The following is a 22,517-nucleotide window of genomic DNA, read 5'->3' as shown; positions in this document are numbered from 1 at the left end:
ATATTATTATTAACATATATTGATACTACTAATAGTAACTTAACTTATCATCATTGATAATAATTCCATGGGTTGAGTGACTTGTGGATTTGTGGACAAGAGTTGGTGACTCTTGTAGCTAATAACTCTGTCTACAAGTGTAGCTAGAGTTATTTGTGTTTCTTGTAGTGTTTCTTTATACATTTATAAAAAAATTACTTTGAATTACTTTGCCAAATTACCTTAGTAATTATTTGCAATCATATTCAATAAATTCAAATATGACTTAAATAAATGGCTGCACAGTGGTGCAGTTGGTAGCACTGTAGCCTTGAAGCAGGAAGGTCTTGGGTTTGAATCCAGGGCTCTTTCTGCATGGAGTTTGCATGGTCTCCCTGTGCATGTGTGGGTTCTGTCCAGGTGCTCCGGCTTCCTCCCACAGTCCAAAAACATGACTGCCAGGTTTATTGGTCTCTCTAAATTGTCCTTAGGTGTGAGTGTGTTAACTGCTGGAGACAGGCACCAGTGATCCCATGAGGGATAAGTCAGTCTCATGTCAGTCACTGCTCTCCCTATGCATTGCTATTTCAGGCCCCAATTATTGTTTAATATATGATGGTTCAAAAGCAGTTCTAAGCAGTCGGGTTTTTAGTCTAGACTTAAAGGAACTTAGTATTTCAGCTGTTTTACAATATTCTGGACGTTTGTTCCAGATTTGTGGTACATAGAAGCTGAATGCTACTTATTCATGTTTGGTCCTGGTTCTGGGGATGCAGAGCGGGTCAGAACCAGAAGACCTGAGAGGTCTGGAAGGTTGCTATGACAACAGCAGATCTTTAATGTATTGTGACGCTAAGCCGTTCAGTGATTTATAAACTAACAACAGTATTTTAAAGTCTATTCTCTGAGCTACAGAGAGCCAGTGTAGGGACTTTAAAACTGGTGTGCTGTGCGCCAACTTCCTGGTTTTAGTCATAGCACCAGCAGCAGCATTCTGGATCTGATTAATTTTTTAGGCACACCTGTAAAGACACTGTGGCAGTAATTAATGCGACTAAAGAAAAAGTTTCTCTAGACCTTGCTGAGACATTTGTCCTGTAATCTTGGAAATGTTCTTCAGGTGATAGAAGGCCAACTTTGTAACTCTTTATGTGGCTCTGAAGCTTCAAGTCAGAGTTCATCACTACTCCCAGGTTTCGGGCCTGATCGTTGGTTTTAGTTGTAATAACTGAAGCTGTGCGTTGTCTCTCGATTATTTTTCTCTGTGTCCAAAGATAATAACTTCAGTATTGTTTCTATTTTGACACATCCACGCATTTATTTGTTCTGAGCATCTGTTCGGTGCTTGGATGTCACCAGATGACATTATGATGTCATCTGGTGACATCATAATGATCTGTGTATCATCTGTGTAGTTATGGTAATTAATCTTATTTCCTGTTATAACCTGAGCTAGTGTGAGCAAATAGATTTTAAATAAGAGAGGTCCTAGGAATGAACCTTGGGGTACCCCACATGTCTGCTTTGATGAGAAATTACATTTAAGAACAAAATTTTGTCAATCCAATAAATAAAAACTACTATACAGAAATGCAAGCTTAATGAAAAGGTTATTTACATTTCTTTAAAATTTCTTTTACGAAATGATTTTGAGTTTTTAAAATCATTTTGTGACACTTCTGGGATTTTTGAGGGCTAATTCTAGTTTATATTTAATTAAATGAAGATTTTCCTTTTACTCTACTGTTTATTAATAGGCTGGAACTAAATAGAATTTGTGAATAAAAATCACAAGACTACACAAAAACTGGTGTAATATTATTTTAATACCAGTATAGTATAATTTACAGATGTCTGAGAAGTGACCACAGGAAAGGAGGTAAACTAGGAACATCTGTGGCTATTTTTAGACAAATAGTTGACACACAGGCACCAATGATGAGTTTTAATCTCTAATGTAAAACATCTGTATAGAAAGATATTGAAACATGAGCCAGGTATTTTGTTCATGGGCTGTTTTACTGACAGCAACAGACTCAAATATGCTTTCTTACTTGAACTGCTTCAGTTTTTGTTGTGTAATATATTCCATCAGTGTGTAAATTATTGTTAGAGATAAACATGAGGAAATGTTACTCTCAAAGAAATGTATTACAGAGGGAGAAAGTAATAAAAATATGTCATCATGTGCTTGTTTGTTACTTATTGGATTCAAAATGTGTGTAAACTCCACACAAAATTTGTTATCAGCAAATCAAATAAGGAAAACAAACTAATTAGTAAGCAAAAAGAAAGCGCTTCAAGTACATCTTGTACAGTCATATTTTAAAACAGAAAAAAAAGAAAGCAACAACCAGTTGGCCGCAATGGAATTTACTCATACTGACGAAATGAAATGATTTTCTGAGAAATATTTTTAGATGTGGGAATGTGGGGTTAAAACAACCCCAAACAGTCTGTGTGCTGCATGTTACTGATTAAATAAAGGAGTTATAGCTATCTGGCTCACTGGTGGAAGATGCCTCAAGGTAGGAGTCGAAGCCTGCCTTATAGCAGGTGATTTTGGCTGTTCATCGACGAAGATGGCTGTAAAAATCAAATCATCATCAGACTTTCCAGTTTATATGTCGGTTTGTAGGGGAAGTATTTCTGTTGCAGCAATTTATTGTTGTTTTGTAAATATTATATTTGAAACTTCTTTATTTTTGAAGGAAACATCTGAATCCACCTGTTGCTTTACTAATAGGTTTGTAAACCAGAGATGCAAACAGATTAAAAAACCTATTTGATAAAATAATAATAATAATAATAATAGTAATAATAATAATAATACTCGAGAGCCACCTGTCAGTCCTCCGGTGTTCAGCCTCTTATTTTTCCCTTCAGAATTTTTCAAGAACTGCTAAGATTTTCCATCAGCTTGTTTTTTAAACATGAATCCCATCTCTGTGTAGAAACTTCTCTTGATTGTTGGTTGTCTTAGAGGATAGAGGGGTATAATTTGCTCCACATATTACACTGCAAGTTTTCATTTTGGGTTTTGTTTTCACAACCATGCTAATTGGCAGCAACTAGTTGCTTGGCTGGAGTGTAAGGGGATTCCTGGGTGAAGACTACAGAGTTTTTTCTTTTTTTTATTTAGTGCCAGACCAGCATTACTTAAAGCTCTTTAGAAAACATCTGATAGAGTCTCTTGAGTGCTCCAAGATTGGCAACATGAATTGCAGCTTTCATGGAGCGGCTTGCTCTAATGTATTTTTGAGAACCGTATACTGTGTGTCTGTGTTTACTTGTGTAGGCGTGTGTGTCAAAGTGGGTTTTTTACATGCTTGTCAGCATATATGGGTTGAAGACTTGGCTTCACTTTGTTTTTGTGTGCCTGAGCAGTTGTGGCTGAAAATGTAAATAATTTGAAGCAGAGGCAGAAAATCAGCCACATAAAAACACAGCTGGGTGTATTTCAGAGATTTTGTTTTCCAAAGTGATGTCTCAATCCTTTGCAAAGCTATTGTAGGCTCACATTTTCACTTATTTATGTACAGATACTAGCCTATACAGCAGAAATTTTATCTTGCTTACTTTTTTAAGTGTGTCTGCCCCAGGCTTTTGTACTTTTACAGCTGTGTGATATAATTCTCCTATATAAATGTTTAGGTTTGAAGTACAATCTTTTCACAATTCTGCTGTCCTCCTTTGAGAGTTAGGGCGGAGTATTTTTTTTCCAAACTCTGTACTGAGACATTTTACTGTGTGCTGTGTAAATATAGGTTCATGTTAAAGTTTGGCTTGCAAAGGCAAAAAATAGGCATGAAGTTATCACTTCTAAAAGAGCTTTGAACAGTGGCTTTACTGTTCCTCAGAGAAACGGTGCTACAGCACTCTGTCTCCCCCATGTGGAGCCTTGTTGGATCCTGTGATTAAGTACAAGTGCTTTTCTTGTCGATGGTCTAATATGGTCATTGATATGGAGCGAAGATATGTCTGTGTTTTTGCAGACAAGGATTAATTTACATGAAATTCAAAGACAAAAAATCATAGTCTCCTATTTTTATAATTTGTTTTATGTCCTGAATGTACAGGACATAAAATATCAAACTATGTTAATAAAAAATGAGAAAAGCATTAGGTTCATGGTGCTTCATGTTGTATTTAATGTCTTTTATCATCTCCCCTCTTATTCTCTTGCAGGCATGAAACGTCCTTTCAGCCCATCGTCTTTTCCATTTCTCGATCTGGAAAGGAACAGTGTTGGCAGGAAACAACTTATTCAGATGGATAGTGAATCTTGCTTTGAGATCCAGAATGAAGGTGAAAAACTACATGACACATCACAGGGGGGCACTCGGCACTCTCCACCTTACAGACCCAAAAGAGAGCGGAAGCAGCGGACCTACACACTGTGTGAGGTCTGCAACATTCAGCTGAACTCAGCTGCCCAGGCCCAGATTCACTACAACGGGAAATCACATCAAAAAAGGCTGAAGCAAATCAGCAGTGGCAAAATGCCAGGAAACACAGGTAGGCCCCCAGGAGCTGCTTGGCTGACCACTTCTTGAGTTGCAGAATGAGGCCTAACTCAATTTCTAGCTCTGCCTAGCACAATAGAGCCATGCAGATTAACAGAATCCCACACAGTGTTCACAGTGCAGAATCACGAACCTCCCTGCACAAATACCCGTTACTGAATACAACAGAAGTTAAACAAATTGGATCCTGTTTGCAAAAATGTGTTCAGACACAGCCTTGGGGTGAGGAAACAGACCCACAAACACACTGCAATGCAATTGGAGCAAAGCAAACTCAGCAACTGAGGAACTAATTAGGAGCTCAATGTGTTGATGTTTCTAGGAGTAGAGCTCCTAGAAATGTCTCACTTTAACAGTAAAGTGATTCATGTTATTTTTCATTCTCTGCAGTGTGATTTACAGGTCTGCTGAAGATAACAATTGAATCTATTGCCTTATATTTTTGTTTGGAATAATTAACAAATCAAAAGTGTATCAAAACCTGGAAGCACTGATAAATGTTATTGTTACCAATAACTCAGAGAGAGGTGGAAATATCATGCAAAAGAAAAGAGTAAGGAACAAGTTTGCAACCACATTGTTATAGTAACATTAAACAATATATAGATAGCATGATTTCTAAATGTTGTTCTGCCCCTTTAGAGAATTTTTTATTCTATTTTTAGTAGTTCATTTAGTGTGAACTACTTTAGATTTCATGCTAAATGAACACTTCAGTAACAAATATAACATTTATACTTAGCTGATAGTTTATATGTATTTGTTAATTATTGTTACAAAATCAACATTTCTTGTATTCCATTTAATATCAAGGGGCAATTATTGAAAATCAGTTGACAAATCGCAATCAATACTGAACTTTAACAACAGATTGACAAAATCTGAAAAAAAACAAACTTTACAGGTGTAAAATTGTGGTACTTTTAAACATGTGAATGTACGATTTACTGGAGGATTTGAAAAGCGTTGCATTATTTACCTTTTATCATTTGTTTATGATGTTTGTTTATCCAAATGTTGAGATTTGCAAGAATGTAGTCAGCTTACTCGAGTCTAGAGAACAAATTTTCCAGAACTTTGTCAGACACTAAGCCCATGTGTTGCAGTCTAAATTGCCTGTTTTGGTACACTGCTGCAGGGGATGCAGAGTGCATATAAAAAGATGTGTTTTTTATGTTGGGATGTGTATAAGAGGACATGCTGCAGTTGTGGTGTGCAGATTCTCCCCGACACACAGTCACAATCATGCAGCCTTATCTCTGCTCACCTTCTGCTGACTCCCTCAGGCTGCCGGCTCTTCGGTGTCCTCGACTCCACCACATCTCCTGTGCTCTGGATGTGTGTCTGTGTATACGTGTGCATCCTGCTCGCCTGCTTCTGATATTTTTAGAATTTGTAAATGCTACAGAGTTAGTAGTTTGTGCTGGGGAAATAGAAATACATGCCTCAATGCATCCATGTCTATGTCAGCTCTCATGTCATTTGTAAAGGTGGTTTCTGTGGGTGGTATAGAGGCTAACATGTTGAGAGATCACAGGATTTTAAGAGCAACCAAGAAAATTTAAATTAGTTTTTGGTGTATATGTAGCATGCAACGTGTGCGTGTTACTCCCAGCACATTGTTTCATGTCAGCTCATGTTTGCTTTTCTCTCTGCTTCGCTGAGCTGACAGTGGGTCCAGGCTCTTCTCTCTTTCCCTTTTCCCTCTCTCCCTCTGGCATGGATACCAGACATGTGGAGCAGCCATTCTTTCGGAAAGATGAAAGTCTGAATGTCTCCGCGATTAAAAGATTTCACTCAGTCATTATGGAGAATATGCTGGGAAGCTCACTGACAAATCTGATTGGCAATAACTTCCCCAGATGTTAAAATTAGAGCCATGTTGTATAATGATGAAACATGGCTTTGCTAAATGCTAGATTTCATAGTGAATGCTCAGCTTGTTTGTGGGCTGAATATAGTTAACATAAAGCAAATCCTAAAACATCACGTTTTTTAAAGTTTTGTTACAAGTACATTCCATTTATAATGATCTTGTCACATTATTGTGCCTTGTGCTTCAGTGGGGAAGGGACACTCGAGAGCAAAGAAAGATAAGTCTATGCCAACACCTTAATATCCATTGCACACTGCAGAAAAGACAATTGGATCTCTAGATAATAGGTAGCCAAGGAATTTTGGGATGTGTGCTACAGAATAAAACAATTGGGACATAATTATTTCAACTGTAACCCAATAATAATATATAAAGATATATTTAGCTCAGCTGTCAGGTGTTTAAAACTAGAATCAAAACGGACTCTTTGACCTACTATACTTTCTTTTAATCTGGCTAAAATTATCTGATCACTTGGGGAAATTCATGGAGCACTGACATTTAATTTTATGATGGTCAGTTGATCCTTAAATATGAAAAGAAAGCAAGATGTTGAGTGGACCACAAAAATACTACTCCCTGTCCTGACCCAGTGGCACATGCATGCTTCAAAGACATGGTAGAACTTAATGTTCCACAGACTCAATTTTCTCACACTTAGACCCCTGTAGCCAGGGTTTTTCAATATGCCTGCATGCATGCCATGATAGAAAATAGTCTTCTAGTGGCTTAAAAGAAAATCTATTGCAAGAAATTCATTAATTCATGAGTGACCTTATTTACAAGATTGCATGCACTATGGGTGCGAATACAGTTTACAGTTCCTTTATGAGTGTAATATATGGCAGAGCTTTCTGATAAAACTTGCTCCTCATCTTATTTGTTGGTTCAAATTACCCATTTAAATGCTGTTGATCTTGCTCCTTAGCTTACTGGTGTTTATAGTGTTAATGTACACAATTACATATACAACACATCAATGAGCTGCTGTCCAATGATACGCTGTGTTACTTTCACCACTGTGCAGAATGTAATGTTCAACATCCATGTGTCAACACAAGAGCCGAGGGACGTTGGGCTGACATGAATTCATAATTATAACTTTTTGACAACTGTTTTGGTCATGTGTGTTTGCTTCTGTTGTGTTAGTCGTCAATAAGTATGAATGTTTTGAGTGGAAACAGATTTTGCTTTGTTTTTGTTGTGCTCTTTTGTTGTTTAATTTTTCTGATTTATTCACATTTATTGTGGTGTGAATAAATGCTAATGTAGGTAGTTGTCTTTTTTAGTGTTCGTATTGTGTTCTATGATTAACTCTGGTTTTTTCTGTTTTACTAAAGCATTGGAAACTGGATTAGAGCCAAGGATTTTATGCATGAATGCATTTGAACATCTGCATTTGTGTTTCATTTGCCTTGCAATATTCCTATTTTTCTGAAATTTTCCTTCTCTGTTTAAATGCCTTTGAACACTGATGTGCTTCTATAGACTTTGTAGTGTATATATTAGAAGTTCAGTGTGAGTATTCCTGGATATTCTATTAAAAGGATAATCATAAATGTAAATGTGGATGTTCCCTGTTTGTAGTTTCACTGGGCTGTCTTTTCCATGTGGATTTCACAATTTCTTGAAATTCAACGGGGCTTTGGAGTCATGTGCTTTTGTTGCCCTGTCCTCACCTCCAGTCCCCTCTCCTCACTGTCCGTCCCTCGCTCTTCCTCAATTTGCCCCAGGGTGCAGCCCCGCTTTGTAGCAGCAGTTCAGACTCTGAGAAAAGGTCGCCAGCCAAGCCGGGCTGACACGCAAAGCTCTGTGTAGCAAAAAACATGAGGTCTGGCATCTATAAGGCCACCAAGAGGGGACATATCTCTCAAACGCCATACAATGTTTGCGTTTACCTGGGTTATTACAGGTCAGCTTCATGTGTTTGTGGAGAAGGCCATTTGACTCTAACTATCAGCCCTTATCTGTGTTTTCTGATACATAAACCTTTACTGCCATCGCTCCTGCAGACATATCTGCTAAATGAATTGAACTGTTGGTGAGTTTACTAAATGCCAGAAAATATCAGGCTGTTTATTCAGCATCTTGTCAGTTTGGTCACCTGGCATGACCCCTTTTTCAGTCAATTTTTACTGTTTATCTCAAAGTCTGAATATAATGGAACACATTTGTCATTTCCCCTGGTTTTCACAATGTGTGTGGATATGCAGTCATTTACACCAGCCACAACTCAGTGCATTTAGATATCTATTTATGGTGAAGATGTTTTTATGAAGTTTCCCTTGAGCATCAGGATAGCGGCAAAAGTGATCAAAGTAACTTTGAATGTATTTTTGCTGTTGGTGCCAGATGGGTTTACTTAAATATTTCAGAAACTGCTGATTGGATTTTTACACACAATTGTCTCTTAGGTTTACCAAGAACGGTCCAAAAAAAGAGACAACATCAAGCGAGCAGCAGTATGTTTGCTAACTTTCCTTGTAATTAGAGGTCAGAATGAGCAGACTGGTTTAAGATGATGGAAAAGTAACCATAGCTCAAGCAACTGCTAATTAAGACAAAACATTCTCTGAATCCACAATGCATTAAACCTTAAATCAGATAAAGGAAACCACACTCAGGTTGTAGACTCTACCATTTTTGGCCCATTTTGAATGAATTTTCAACTTGTGACAATTGTGACAGTTTTTTGAATGGGGTTAAATGTCGGCTTAATTCTGTGTTGTGCAATGTATAGTAAACAATCGGTAATGAGAAGCGATTAACACCTTAAAACCAGCTCCCAATCAACAAGCATATGGTCGCTTGAAAATCAAACCTATTTGAAATTCTGGTCGCCACTCATGAGGGTGTAACTGTTGAAGTATCACCAGGAGGCAAATTTACCTGAATCTCTCACACTGTGGATGTGCCAATATAAGATCAAGAGTGAAAAAGGAGCTTTTCTGCACTTTTGTCTATGCAGATTGTCAAAGAAGCATGTTTGTTTTTACTGAGCATTGTCTCATTCTAGAGTGACCTTCTGCTCACTTCCAGGTTTTTCTTCTTCCTCTTCTTTGTAGTTTCAGATTCAAGAGTCTGACGTGTCGTGTTCCCACATGCAGTGTGAGCAGTCAGGTCGTATCAGAGCATAAGTTGTACTGTGTAAGAACATGATTTGTGGGTTGTGAATTTTTGAACTTACACGTTAAGCTGGAGCTGAATAAAACTACTGAAAATATCATACAGTATACGCCTAGATTAAGTAAAACAGATGTTTGGTTCAACAAAGTTGTACTAAAACAGAATGGAAAAACATTGCTGTTCTGCTCAATTTAAAATTGAGCTGTAGCATTTAAAAGCTAGGGTGAAAAAAAACGACATTAAAACATGGCTTTACCTTCATTTGTATTAATAGTTTAGGTTGCTGGTTGGTTTGGACACTGCAGCCGACCTGAGTAGGTATCACTGCCAATCATGATGGCAGTGATACCATCATGGTTGGCATGGTATGGTGATGAACCCACGAGTAATATACCAATACTCGTGGGTTGGTATATTTTTATGGTTTCCATTTTCTTGCTTACCAGTTTCCCGGTGTATTCTATCAGCCATTTTCTCTAATTTTCTTATTTGGTGCAAGTTACTGGCAGCTAACAATCAACTTCCCATTTTCCTACTTGACATTGAGTTACTTGCCTTCCTTCAGAGTCACACCCTGTTACTAATCAACCACCTGCTCCTCATTCAGTAATCACCTCCTTGGCATCAGTTAGTCACCTGTTGCTCAGATCTTCCACCAGCATGCGATGGTCATCCTGTGATTTTTTTTGGCTTCTCCCTGGACTCTTTTATTTTATCTTATATTTTTCTAATTTTTAGTTCAAACTGTTTATTATCCATCCTCCTGTCTTCTCTTTGTATTAGGGTGCTCTGATTCAACATCACATGACAGTTTAACTTGGGCAGTGATTGTGTCCACCATGTAAATAGGGTTGGGGTGTTCATCAAATTTTTACACACAAACACTACAATGGCCATTGTAACCTGATTAAAATCCATTCTGCACAAGCCCCACTTGAATTAGATTAAGAAGCACGTAATAAAGTAAACAGCAAGTGAAGGGAAATCAAAAGCCCAAGACAGATGGCCACATCTGTCCCAGCTTACTTAAGTGAAAATTGAAATATCTGACAGCTGTAGGTACACTTCTGTCGTTCTGCACCAATGTAAAACTAATTGCTCCATTTCTGAACTGATGTATTGAAAATAACTCTTTAGCACAAGATAGCATGACGAATTAAGTTTGTTTAAATAACTACTGCAAATCTTTATATGTCAGACTAACGCTTGAAATGAATGTGATCCAAGGTTTAAAAAGAAAAATTGACGTCTTGCCTGATTTGACTGAAAAGAAGTATGTGACTTCAGCGATCTCACAGTGAGTCAGATGGTATAATAAGCTACCTTATTTCTCCTTCCAAAATAGTCCTCGGAAGGTGAATCACAGCAAGTTCAAGAGATGATGCTTTGTACTAGTCAGCTAAGTTCTGGTAAAATCAACGTAGTTCTTTTCATATTACAATAATTTATGCAATATTAAATTTTTTTTGGTATTTGAAATATCGATTTTAAAATGTCTTTGACGTAATAAAGTCTACAGCTGATGGGTTTATCTTTTTTGCCCCAAATCCCCCTTCCATTTTGATTAAGTTTTATCCTTTTCACCCAGCGGCTGCTTCCAAAAAGCCTCATGAAAGGCTTTCTTTCCAGCCAGAGAAAAGGCCCTGCAACTCCTCTCATCTCACCTCCACCTTAGCCTTTCTCTGATCCCCATCATTACAGGCCTTTGGAAGGTCTAAATTACAGCAGAGTGACTTATTACCAACCACATCTAAGGGCAGAAATGGAAGTAAGAGCGGGAGAAGAGGTAGAATAGAAGGGAGATATAGGAGGATAAAGTGGATGGGGAGAGATGCATGAGCAACACAGAGAAGGGCTAAAGATTGGTGAAGGCTCTTAGAGACCAGTCTGAACAGAGAGAGTGGGTGGTGTCAGATGTTGAGGGGCAGACAGAGACAAACGCTCTCTTGCATTGCATGCTGGAGCAGTCTGATAATACACACATGATATATGGTGTAAAATGGTTTGCCATACCACGTAGTTCCCAAAGTTCACACGCATCCTCCATCCTTTGCATTGTTTTCGACACAAGTGATAAGCTACCTCTGCAGAGAGTCACAAAGTGTCTTTGTGGGAATCAAGAGGAGCATCCTCTCAAAGTTTAAACAGATCTCAACAGAGCTATTGTGTAACAGCCAGTGAGCAGAATAGGCTGCAAACAGTTGGAGCGTTTATTGTGTGCAGCTCGGTGGACCTCCAGAGACCCTTGCTGTGTTGTACACGTAACTAAAGTCGACAAGCGTTGGTAAACAGATGTAATCTTGGCTGAATGAGATGAGAATGAGTGTGGTGGTGTTTGTGGGGTATGCTAACAAAGCCAGAAGCAGACATCTCACAGGAGTAGGTGACATGTTGGCTTTTGCTTAGCATATATTCTAATGTTCCAGTCTTGTGCTGTGTGGGTGTTACACAGAGACATTTATTAATTGTATTGATTTCTGCCTTTAAAAAAAAATCTTATATGATGCAGCATAACATGCAAATGTACAGTGCTGTGAAAAAATATTCTCTCCCTTACAGATTTCTTTGAGTTTTGTAATCAAATAATGAGTTTATTAGCAGAACCTGACTGCATGCTGAGGAGGAAATTCAGTATTTTTTTCAGGACACCGGCCCTAGAGCATTGCACTACCACCACCATGCTTTCTTTTGAAATCCTACCTCTAATGGTACCCAGACCTTCCACAAAGTTCTAGGTTTTGTTCGTTTGTACGTAGGGTACTTTACAAAAAGACTTGCAAGTCATAAAGTTGTTTGAAAAATGTGAGACAATCCTTTGTGTTCTTTTTGGCCATCACTGGTTTTTGCCTGAAACTCTTCAGTGGATACCATATTCGTATTTCTTATTGTTGAATCATTACCAAGTCAAGTGTGACTGTTTGAGTCCACAGTGTGCTGTTGGAACGTTTTTGGCATGTTGGTCATACCAGTAAAGGCTCATCACTGTTTCATCATGTGATTAACAACTCAAAGTGTTTCAGTGGAGTTTGAAAGCCTTAGAAATGACTTTGTAAGCCTTTCTAGATTAATAGATGTTTGTCACATTTTCACAGCACTGCTGATAAAATTTGTTGTTGCTTTTAAAAATGGAAAAGTTAAACTTTTTAATTAAATGTTTGTGTCCTAATTAAATAAACTTTATGAGTCTTGAGATAAAATTTTCCAATGTTTAAGTTGAGAGACTGAATCATTAAATAATTTTAAAAAACTGCATTCCTAACACTTGCACCGTTTGACTTGGGCTAGTTCTATAGATTTTATGCAAATCAGACTATATACAACACATTTTGGTTTTTATATTCCTCTGCTTCCTACACACGCACACACAATTCCATTTAAAGATTGGGGGAGGAAACTCATGGATGATTTTCATTGTTATTCATGTATTAATTTATTCACTCATAGCTGACGTGAACCGGGGCTGTAATATGCAGATGTGTGTTCTGTTTCTCAATGGGAATTTTCCGGTCTACTGCCTTTAGCTGCCACTAATAATAAAGACAGGCAAGAGAGGTGGGGGAGGAATAGAGGAGAGGGGAGAAATAATAGTTAGAGAGGGAAGGTTGGAGTTGTCAGGATGCCTCCAGTCATCAACTAGCTCTCAGATCCTCTGCTGGCTTTCCTGCACACACAGAAACATCCAGACACAGAGAGAGACAGACACAGACCTGGTGAGATCATCCTGTGAATGATGTCGTCCTTGGCACGAAGGTGAGCCTGTAGAGGTGTCCTCCGTGTTGTTGACAGGACTCCTGAGCTGCATTGTCATGCTGTTCCATCTTGGTAAAGTAGAAAGTGATTTTAAACTGACTTTGTAACATGCAACAGGATCAAAGATATGAGACCAAACTTTTTTTTAGCCTGCTACACAAAAAACCAGCTGCAGCTCAATATTTGCCAACAAGGATACTTAAAACACTCCAATAAACTACTTCCTTACTTTTCTTTTTACAAGTTTATTTCTCAGTTCAAAAGTAGCTGATAAAAAGCTAATGTGTTTTATTTGCTGCTTTGTTGGAATTCCTCCTAAGAGTCTCTTCAAGAAAACAAACAGCTGAACAAAGTGACTTTATCCCTTCCCGAGACAAAAATGGACATACAATACCCTTTGGGTAATTGTCTGTGAGACACCTTGTTTTCTGTGTGTATTGCTGTAGTGTTGAACCCACGTTGGTTCCTGTGGGAGGATCACAGGAGTAGAACGTTGACAAGCTGGAGGAGTAATGATGTCAAGGACGAGATGCTAACAGGCAGTGAAGGATTTAGTCTATTTTCTCTCAGCTGCTGGATCTTTAGGAGATATTAACTCCATCCTGTCTGAATGATGAAACCGTGCAATGGTAGCTAGAAGCAAGATTATGGGAGAATTCATTTAGACATGTTACTGATACAGTGGCATATACTGTACCACCCAAAGATATTTGTACCCCTTCTTACATTTACCACTACAAACTTCAGTGCATTTAATCGGTATTTTATGTGGACCAACATAAAGTAATGCATTCTGAAGCCAAATGGATCATGGTTTTTAGAACTTTTTGGGGTCGATAGTACCATATAGCATTGCACCTAGAGATGCAGTTCATTTGGGATTTTTCCAAAAAAGGCCTTAGGGGGAAATGCATGCATGTATGGCGCTCTGTCAGATCTTCAGAGCTTCAGATCTTGCTTTTCACTTTACCCTTTGAACTTCTCCAAAACTGTACAGCTGACCTGTCTGATTTATCTCTCAGGTCTTCATGCTAATCTTTGCTCAGTGATATCTTCAACAAACCTTCAAGCATTGGTAGCAAGCAGTAAAGTGTGGCAATTATTACCTATGAGTAATTTTAGGCATTTTAATCTTCACAAATCCCTTAAGTTTTAGTCAATTATGGAATTTCTCCTATAATTGTCAATTTTAGACCACAATAAGCTCTGAATACTAAAATGTGAAGCAGAACTGTAATATGCATATGTGCTTAATCAAATTAAACTAGAAAATATACTTGTAGATATTTAATAGTTTAGGACAATACTGTAAAGATCACCATTGTGAGGGCTCCTCCGAGAGACCACATGCTGTTTGTAGACATAAGCAAGCATCACTTAATGTTTATAATTATAATTATAATGAAGTCCAAAAAAATAAAGACAACACAGAAAATTCATTTCTTCACTCAATTATCTCAGTTGCAACAACTGATACAATAAGTCAATCTGGGCCACCATGGTGACTGGTGTCTCAGCTGCTCAGTCAGCTCAATTTTATTGTTGTAGCACATACGTGTACAGCTAGACCCCCTCATATGGCCTGACAGAAATATTCTCGGAGCAAATTCTCTTCTTTTCTCCCAGTCAGTCTTAATGTTATTTCTGGCGTTATCTCTTCCATTAGCTTATTATGTTGACATCTAGAGCTGTCCTACACTGGCTGTCTTGCTCTCTCATCAGTAATGTTTGTCTATTCTTTGTCCAATTAAATATATGTGGCAACTTTTGTTTTCCGTAGAAAAAGAGTCTATAAAAACCTCTCTGATTATTTTATACATTGTAAACATAAATGACTTTGGTAATCCTAACTGACCAATAGGAAAGCTTAGGTCAGTTAAGTTTACCTAAATGTAAACCTAAAGACATTCATTGAAAAAAAAACATTTCTCTCTGCTACTCATTTGTAACATTTGGTGACAAAACAAACAGCTCCACACCTAAATTGGCAACACAGAAAGAGGCCCTACGCTTACTCGCAAATGTACCTTTCATCTCTCACCTGAACGGATCAAATTTTACCGACATAAGCATTTGAAAACTGATTCATCTAAAAACCAGCCAAAACCTGCATCGAATTACAGTTAGACGCACACTGATTTAGTAAGTTGGTTCATCTTCACATCTATGCTTCATATTATAAATACTGTAGAAAAAACACACAAAATGAGACAAAAATATGCAGAAGTAAAACAAAAAAAATACTTTTGTCTTGTGTCAGCATACAAACACAAAATTTTCTTGTTGCCAGAAAAAGAAAACATTTAACATTATTGTTTTAATCATAAAAATGTTGAACTCAGTTTTCTACCACTGCTACCAATGCTCAAATCAAGCCTGCTGATGTCTTGTTCTATTCTGACTTTTTAAACACACTGGGTATCTTCAGCTGAGGCCCACAGGCATGCACTCAGCAGAGTCTTCACCAGGGGCCAAATCTGCAGCATATAATTAGCTTTTAATCAGCACCCTTATTCAGGCAAGCAGTAAAGATTAGCTCAGCTTGGGCTCTGCCTAAAATAAGCATTCATAAATGTGTGTGAAAGCCTCTGACCCATCGCATCCAATCATTCACAGACAATACCGCGCTCCCTCCCTGCAGTCCTTATCCCCCCCACCCCCTAATTTAGCCTTGAGAATCCAGATTTGCTTTCTCCCTCCTCCTTCTCTCTCCCTCTCTCTACTGTCCTGTTTCTTCCCAGAACATGTTGAAAAATTCCCAAGGATGTTGGTTTAATTCTTACAGTAAATGCATAGCAACCTCTGCAGTCAAAATCCACTCAGTATCTCACCTCTGTTCAAGGGCAAAGAGAAACACAAACCTGTACGTTACCACAACAAGCCTGACCTCAATGACACCTTCTGCGCTGGAGGGTCTGTTTAGATAATCCAATATTGAGAATTTAAAATGAGCGTCTTTATTAAAAAAACAGCCGGGGTTCAAGAGCGTAACATTTTGGATGAGCTTGTCTCATCTAATCCGTGCCTCTCTCTGGGGTGAGCCGTGGCGTTTATGCCTGTAATGAAGTGCACTGAGATGAAAGCCTTTTTAATGGGATTTAGTTAAACTGGGACACAAACCAGAAAGTCAGGGAAAGGGAGAGAAACGATTCCTCATCATCACTGGAAACGCCATTGTTACTTCGTCGCTCATGGATGGCTCACTTGCAGACCATAATCACCTAATGATTACGCGTGTCACTTACTTACTGGGTCTGGGAAATGTCAATCTCAGAATTTGTTTTAATTCTCTGCTCTATGCTTCCGTTTAATTTTACCCGTCAGCTCAGGGATTTTTTCTCCTCAAATCATTCTCTGTTTCGTGAAAAAAAAAAAATCATAATGGTTGCGTCATCATGGTATCTGTGGGTGTTTAGCCTTGTTTTCAGGTGGCAACCTGTGGAGCTTGCAGTTATCAATTCACTTTAACAACCATTTTTACAAATTCTGTCCTGGATTATTTATGTTGCACAAACCGCATGTGAGTTAGATGACTTGAAAGTAGGATTTCTACAAACATCAAACCTAAAAAGCAATACATAACCACAGCACCCTCTACAAGATTGTTTCTTCACCAGAATTCAAGTTAAGGGAATACTTTCAGATTGATTGACTGGCTGTAATCAGATTAAGACTTCAAGACCTATTTGTAGAATTTTTTTAAATTTATTTAAATGAATTAATAATAAATGTATTACATTTTGTAATAAACCAGCATAATTAACATTTCAGTCCTAGTTAATAATTAATCATGAAATAATATCACACCATATGAGAAAGGGTAGTCAATGTTGGCCAACTCTCCACTTTTATCTAAACACAGACACTATCACTATAAAGTTCTCATATACTGTCTCTTATATTAGTAACCATTGTGGTTAGCATTGACAAACACAAGGCGTTGCCTTTATTCCCTGTAAAGATCTGGAGACTTCAAATAGATGCAATTAATTTACAGAAAATAACATATATATATATATATATATATATATATATATATATATATATATATATAGTAGATATATAATTTATTTTTTTGCACACCAGTAAAAAAGAAATCCATGCGTTGTTTTACTGAAGTGTCAGCCAAAGAGATGCAGTACGTGCAACAGTCACCGGGTCCAGCTCGACCAGCCAGCGATCCTGCTGCTGCTCTGATGAGTTTGGCTCATGATCTTCTTGGAGCTGCAGTGCCATATTGGTCCCCAGTTTGTTGTTCTGTCAACATCTGGTGTGCCCGATAACAGGATTAGACAAGCCCCCTATAGTCCTGCTGAAACCAGCCTGGATTAGCCAACAACCTATCTCTTCATACATGTGAATGTCGACGTGCGTTTGCGTGTGTGTGTAGATTTAGCTTAAAAGTCATCTCTCTTTGTCCTGCTGAAGAACCTACACGGCAAAGAAAGAGGGTGGGAGCAAATTCGTCTTTCCTATTATTCTGTAGAAAAACAAAGAAAAACATATTCACAGCGTTAAACCAAATATAAAACTCTCTCCAGGAGGTGAAAGGTCATATTATTGTTACATTGTGCCATAAAGAACTCTGAAAATGCTGGTGGAAAATCTGGGGACAAAGAATAAATCACAAAGTTATCTATAATAGGACACTGATTAAGGTATACATGACATGTAAGCATGAGTCCAAAATACATTGTACACATTTCTCTGGACTATGCAACCCATGGCCCCAGCCTTCTCTGCAACCCACTGCACACATCCCAGTTCCTGCTTCCCATGTATTCCCTCACTGAGAAAATATCCGTTAAAGCGACCATGCTCTTGTAACATTCCTGCAAAGCTTTGCACCAGCTAACACTTTCAGAAACACTTGATACAGGAATTTAATGGGTTTTTTTCTATTCTAAGTGAAAAAGACATTTTCAAGTCTGTGAGAGTAGATTTACTATGTTTTTTCCCCATGTTTCTGTGTGTTTCAGTGTCAAACAGAAAGGCTGGAAAGAAATCTGAACTTTACCTCCAGAAGTCAGAACAGAGTGGTGACAGTGAGAGAGGAGCTCAGCACACAGGTAAATACATCTGTTGACTCACCTGAAAGTTTCTTTCTTTGAGTATAGGGTGTGAAATCCAAAGTTTAAAAGGCAAAGCAGATCAAATCAGTTTCAGAAAGTAATGCAGCATGCACCTTATCACAGCCAAGGTTTCTTCCATTTACACAGTTTTTTTCCAGCCTAGAGAAAGTAGATTCTGAAGATAAAACATGGTGAAAACACTGCATGCATATATTTATTTTGGTTTTGCATTTTTGTCACAGTTAATATAATGTCCCACTTGACATAGAATTTCAGACAAAGATAATCTGAGTTACAGTTTAGCAAGGTGCACTACATTTATTAAGGAAAAAAGCTATTAAGAAAAAAACTGGCTTTATGTGAACATGTAGTATCCCCCTTAATGTAATATGTGGTTGTGGCACCATTAATGGCTACAACTGCAATTACTGGAGTAATATTAACATTTTCAACTGACCAGTCAGAGTGTAGATCTGAATCTGATTGAGAAACTTTGAAAGGTAATAAAGTTTGGGGTTATATCAACGAGAACTTCCAATCTAAAAGAGTTGGAGCTCATCATCACAAATTACCAAAAGCCCAGCAGCTATAGAAGGCCTTGATTTCTGTGATGTTAAAGATTTCTCTTTTTCTAAGTAAAGAAATGTAAATGTAAATATTAGCTTCATGAATAATTCATGTCTAAAATGTTATTCTTACATGGGTGTGGAATAATTTTGAGTGAAGCATCACCGAAGAACTGTTTCAGGAAGGTTTTTAAGCATAAAGGTGTACGTCAGGTACTCAATTAGATTTAGGGCCAGACTTTGATTAGCCTGCAGCAATACCTTCCATTTGTTTTTAAGTTGAGCCAATCAGAGGTGAATTGTTGGCTCTTTGTGCCTCCTTCAAGTTTTCAGACAGTGAAATTGTGGAATTGAATACAGCTTCCAGAAAAATGTGATTAATCATAACTAATTGGTGATTTAACAAGGGTGAGGGTTCTTTCTCACACAAAAATAAATTAAATAATTGGTTAAAATCTTTATTTTTTTTTTTGTTTATTCTGGTAGTTTTTGTTGGATATACAGGTTTTTTTTTAATTCGCTTTATGATTTGAAACATTTAAGTGTGACAAAAAGTACAAACAAAAGACACGCCAAGGAAGCAATACTTTTTCACATAACTTTTTTTTCCACAAAAAACAGTTCCCCCACTCCCTATTCAGTCAAGAGCTACGTTTGAAATGGCTGACAGATGTCATGCTGCAAAGTGACGATTGATCCCATGAACAATGTGTCAGCTCTAGTCATTGTGTCAGTCTGCAGTTGGTCTAAAAATCACACATTCTTCAGAAGAGTCCACAGGTCACTCTGCCTTCATCTCTCACCTTCTACATGAAGCGGGATTGATTCATCAGACTGGGAAGCTGAAACATCTATGCAGCTTTAACCTCTTCTTGACTTTCACTTTTCATGTACATCACTAATCATTTGCATTTTTACACAAAAGACTCGGTGTTTCTATGCCCTGTTAGCACAATATTCAGGATAATAAAACAGTCCCTAGTTTTAGATGCAAGGTGCATACACACAGAGTTCAAAAGCATTTTGAAGTCAACCCCTAAAAAATAAATAAACAGTTGTCTTGGGATCTTAAGCAAGATTCTATCTGCTGCATTCCTATCTGAGAAAATATGTGTAGGCATGTTGGTAATACAGACTAAAATTGAAGACGAAGAGTTAAGAGACATGTCACACTGCCAGGTTATTGACTTCCACCTCCTGAATTTCTGGATATGTCCCAGTGGGAGGAGAGCCCAGGTCAGACCCAGAACTCTCTGGAGCGACAAGACCAGAACAGACAGACCGCCTCAGGGTCCACAGGAATGAACTGAGAGGGGGCTTGGATAGAATAATGTCTGGGTTTCCCTCTTTTACCTATTCTCACTGCAAACTGATCTTAGACATGTGGAAATGGATGGATGGATTTACAGGAGACCCAAAAGTAAAGACACTTTTAAACTTGTTAATGTTACTGCAGATTGTCAAACAGAGTCATATCATTAGAGTGACTGCTGAATGGCCACTCTCTTAAACAAAAGGCATCTCTTTTGAAGAAATACTGTTACACAACATGAATGGTAACGGGAGTTACTCCTCTCACATAGAAATAAACATAACAGATTTCAACTTGCAGCTTTTCAGAGATACCATCAAATTTGTGCAGTTTAAAAAAAAACTAAAAAAACTATGATCTTTAAAGCAATACATTAATAGTGTATTACCAGCCATTCGTCATCTGACTGTAGGTCAAAATCAAAACTTTTCACCAGTGCGTATAATAAATTTGAGTTGTGTAGCAAACTTAACAATCATGTGGCCAATTGCATGCAAGTAATTTTAATGATATTTAAACATATGTGTTTGTTGGAGCAGTTGGCTTTGTACTCTAAGCTTGCAAAGTATGTATAAGTCTTTCAGCTTTTTCCTCTCTCAAGGTAATAAAGTTACTTAATTGAAGGTTTTTAGCAAAGTAAGATAAAAGATCAGAGTCAAAGTATTTTTTATTTGATTAAGAAAATGTAAAAGCTGCTCTAAGGCTGTCTGCTAAAGATTCAAGGTTTTATATTGAACTTTAAGTGACGGTGACATCATTGGAGCTGGAACACATATCAGTGCAATCAGCTGAACCAATTATGATAACGGTGCATAACAAAGATGGCTGTGCCCTCTTAATATAAAATTATAAATTAAACAGCTTATCACTCTAGCAGAAACACATGCACATTTCCACCAAAATAGTCAGAGAGGGTGAAGACTGCAGCAAGAGCAGCGAGACATAATCCTGTTTATCTCTTTAAAAAAAATCTCCTATTTTATTTTTACTGAATGTTAATTAATTGCTTTTTTTTTTGTTGTTATAAAATCATTTCTTTGGAGCTGCTCTTTTGGCTAGGCATATGTTGCATAATATCATCCATCAACCGAACTGTATTTATAGAGCACTTATGCAGTATGTCACAAAGTGCTTTGCAAAGTTCAAAAACTGACTGATCAAAAATAAAAAAGCATGATCAAACAAAGTAAATAAACAAATGCACTCAAAAAAAGACAAAGTAGATAAATAAATCATATCAAAACAGGATGGATTGAGTGGTTGCTGGATGTAGCCGGCGGGTTTTCCCCAGACAGAAATAATTCCCATCTACTCGCAAAATAACCTTAATCCAATTTCATTCTTTTAAAACTATGATTAAGGGTGAGTATTAAGTGAAATAAACTTTTTTGAGATTTATATTATGATATGATGTTATTCCCTCATCAAAAACTCACCTGGAGTGTTACTTTGATTCATTCGTAAGTGAATGAATCAATGGCATCTATTCGGAGTAGCCTAAATGCATGCTTACACAATTGGCCGCTTATTTCTCCATCTTGCAGTTGCATGCAATCCTTAGCTATAATTAGCTAACACCTGATTGAACTACATTTGCTGAGTTCATCATACAAACTACTTCTCAGTTCATAAGACTTCTCAGTCTCGGCTCATAAGAACAGTTGTAAAAGGCATACTGTGATGTCATGCCATGACCTGAAAAGGATGTGTTCAAATGTTACTTGAGGCTGACAAATTAATATTTGCAAGTGCTTTTGAGCTTAAAAATGGGGTCATATACACCCAAAATTGTTTTATATTGAATGAGAAACAGTTTGTTTTAAATCAGTATCGAAGAGCTGTAAACACTCTAAACACTTTCTGTCTCATTTTATGAATGAAAATAATCTCAGTATTTCAAACTTAGACAAGGCTTAAGCTGTGTTTCTCAAGGCTTGTAAAATGAGTGGCTGTGCGGCACTAGTGTGAAGATTCCTGCTTGGGGAAAAGAGCGGGGGGAAAATGTCCTGACAGTATAAATATTTTACTGCGAGCTGACATTCAAACATTTCATTACACATGTAGGCGTTTTGATATGCCAACAAAGTAATACTTTTTCACATGCGATGCTACAAAGTTGTCATATTTATAAAAAGCAGAAAAAATGACAGCATACCCAGAAGAATAATAACGTGTCCCCTTTTGTGAGCTTTCTTTGGGCATGAGGTCTGTAATATCGTAGTTTTAGATGCCTACTTTACGTTCACTCAGAATTAAACCTAAATTATGTGTGTTTCCAGTGTGCATAATATGTTGAAAGATCAAGTTTTG

At 37.5% G+C, this 22,517-nt stretch overlaps 1 protein-coding gene across 4 annotated transcripts in view; it reads left to right on the top strand.

Moving 5' to 3' along the window:
- Positions 1–22,517, top strand: part of znf385c (zinc finger protein 385C) — a 135,756-nt gene that overhangs the window by 38,181 nt on the left and 75,058 nt on the right. For all 4 annotated transcript variants that reach the window (XM_028041622.1, XM_028041623.1, XM_028041621.1 and 1 more), the window contains exons 2-3: positions 4,168–4,497; positions 18,237–18,326. In XM_028041622.1, coding sequence (XP_027897423.1) covers positions 4,170–4,497; positions 18,237–18,326 — 418 coding nt within the window. In that variant the 5' untranslated portion in view covers positions 4,168–4,169. The remainder of the gene's footprint in view (positions 1–4,167; positions 4,498–18,236; positions 18,327–22,517) is intronic.

Source organism: Xiphophorus couchianus, chromosome 16 (genome assembly GCF_001444195.1).
Source record: "Xiphophorus couchianus chromosome 16, X_couchianus-1.0, whole genome shotgun sequence".
NCBI lineage: Eukaryota > Metazoa > Chordata > Actinopteri > Cyprinodontiformes > Poeciliidae > Xiphophorus > Xiphophorus couchianus.
This window is presented reverse-complemented; position numbering and strand designations above follow the sequence as displayed.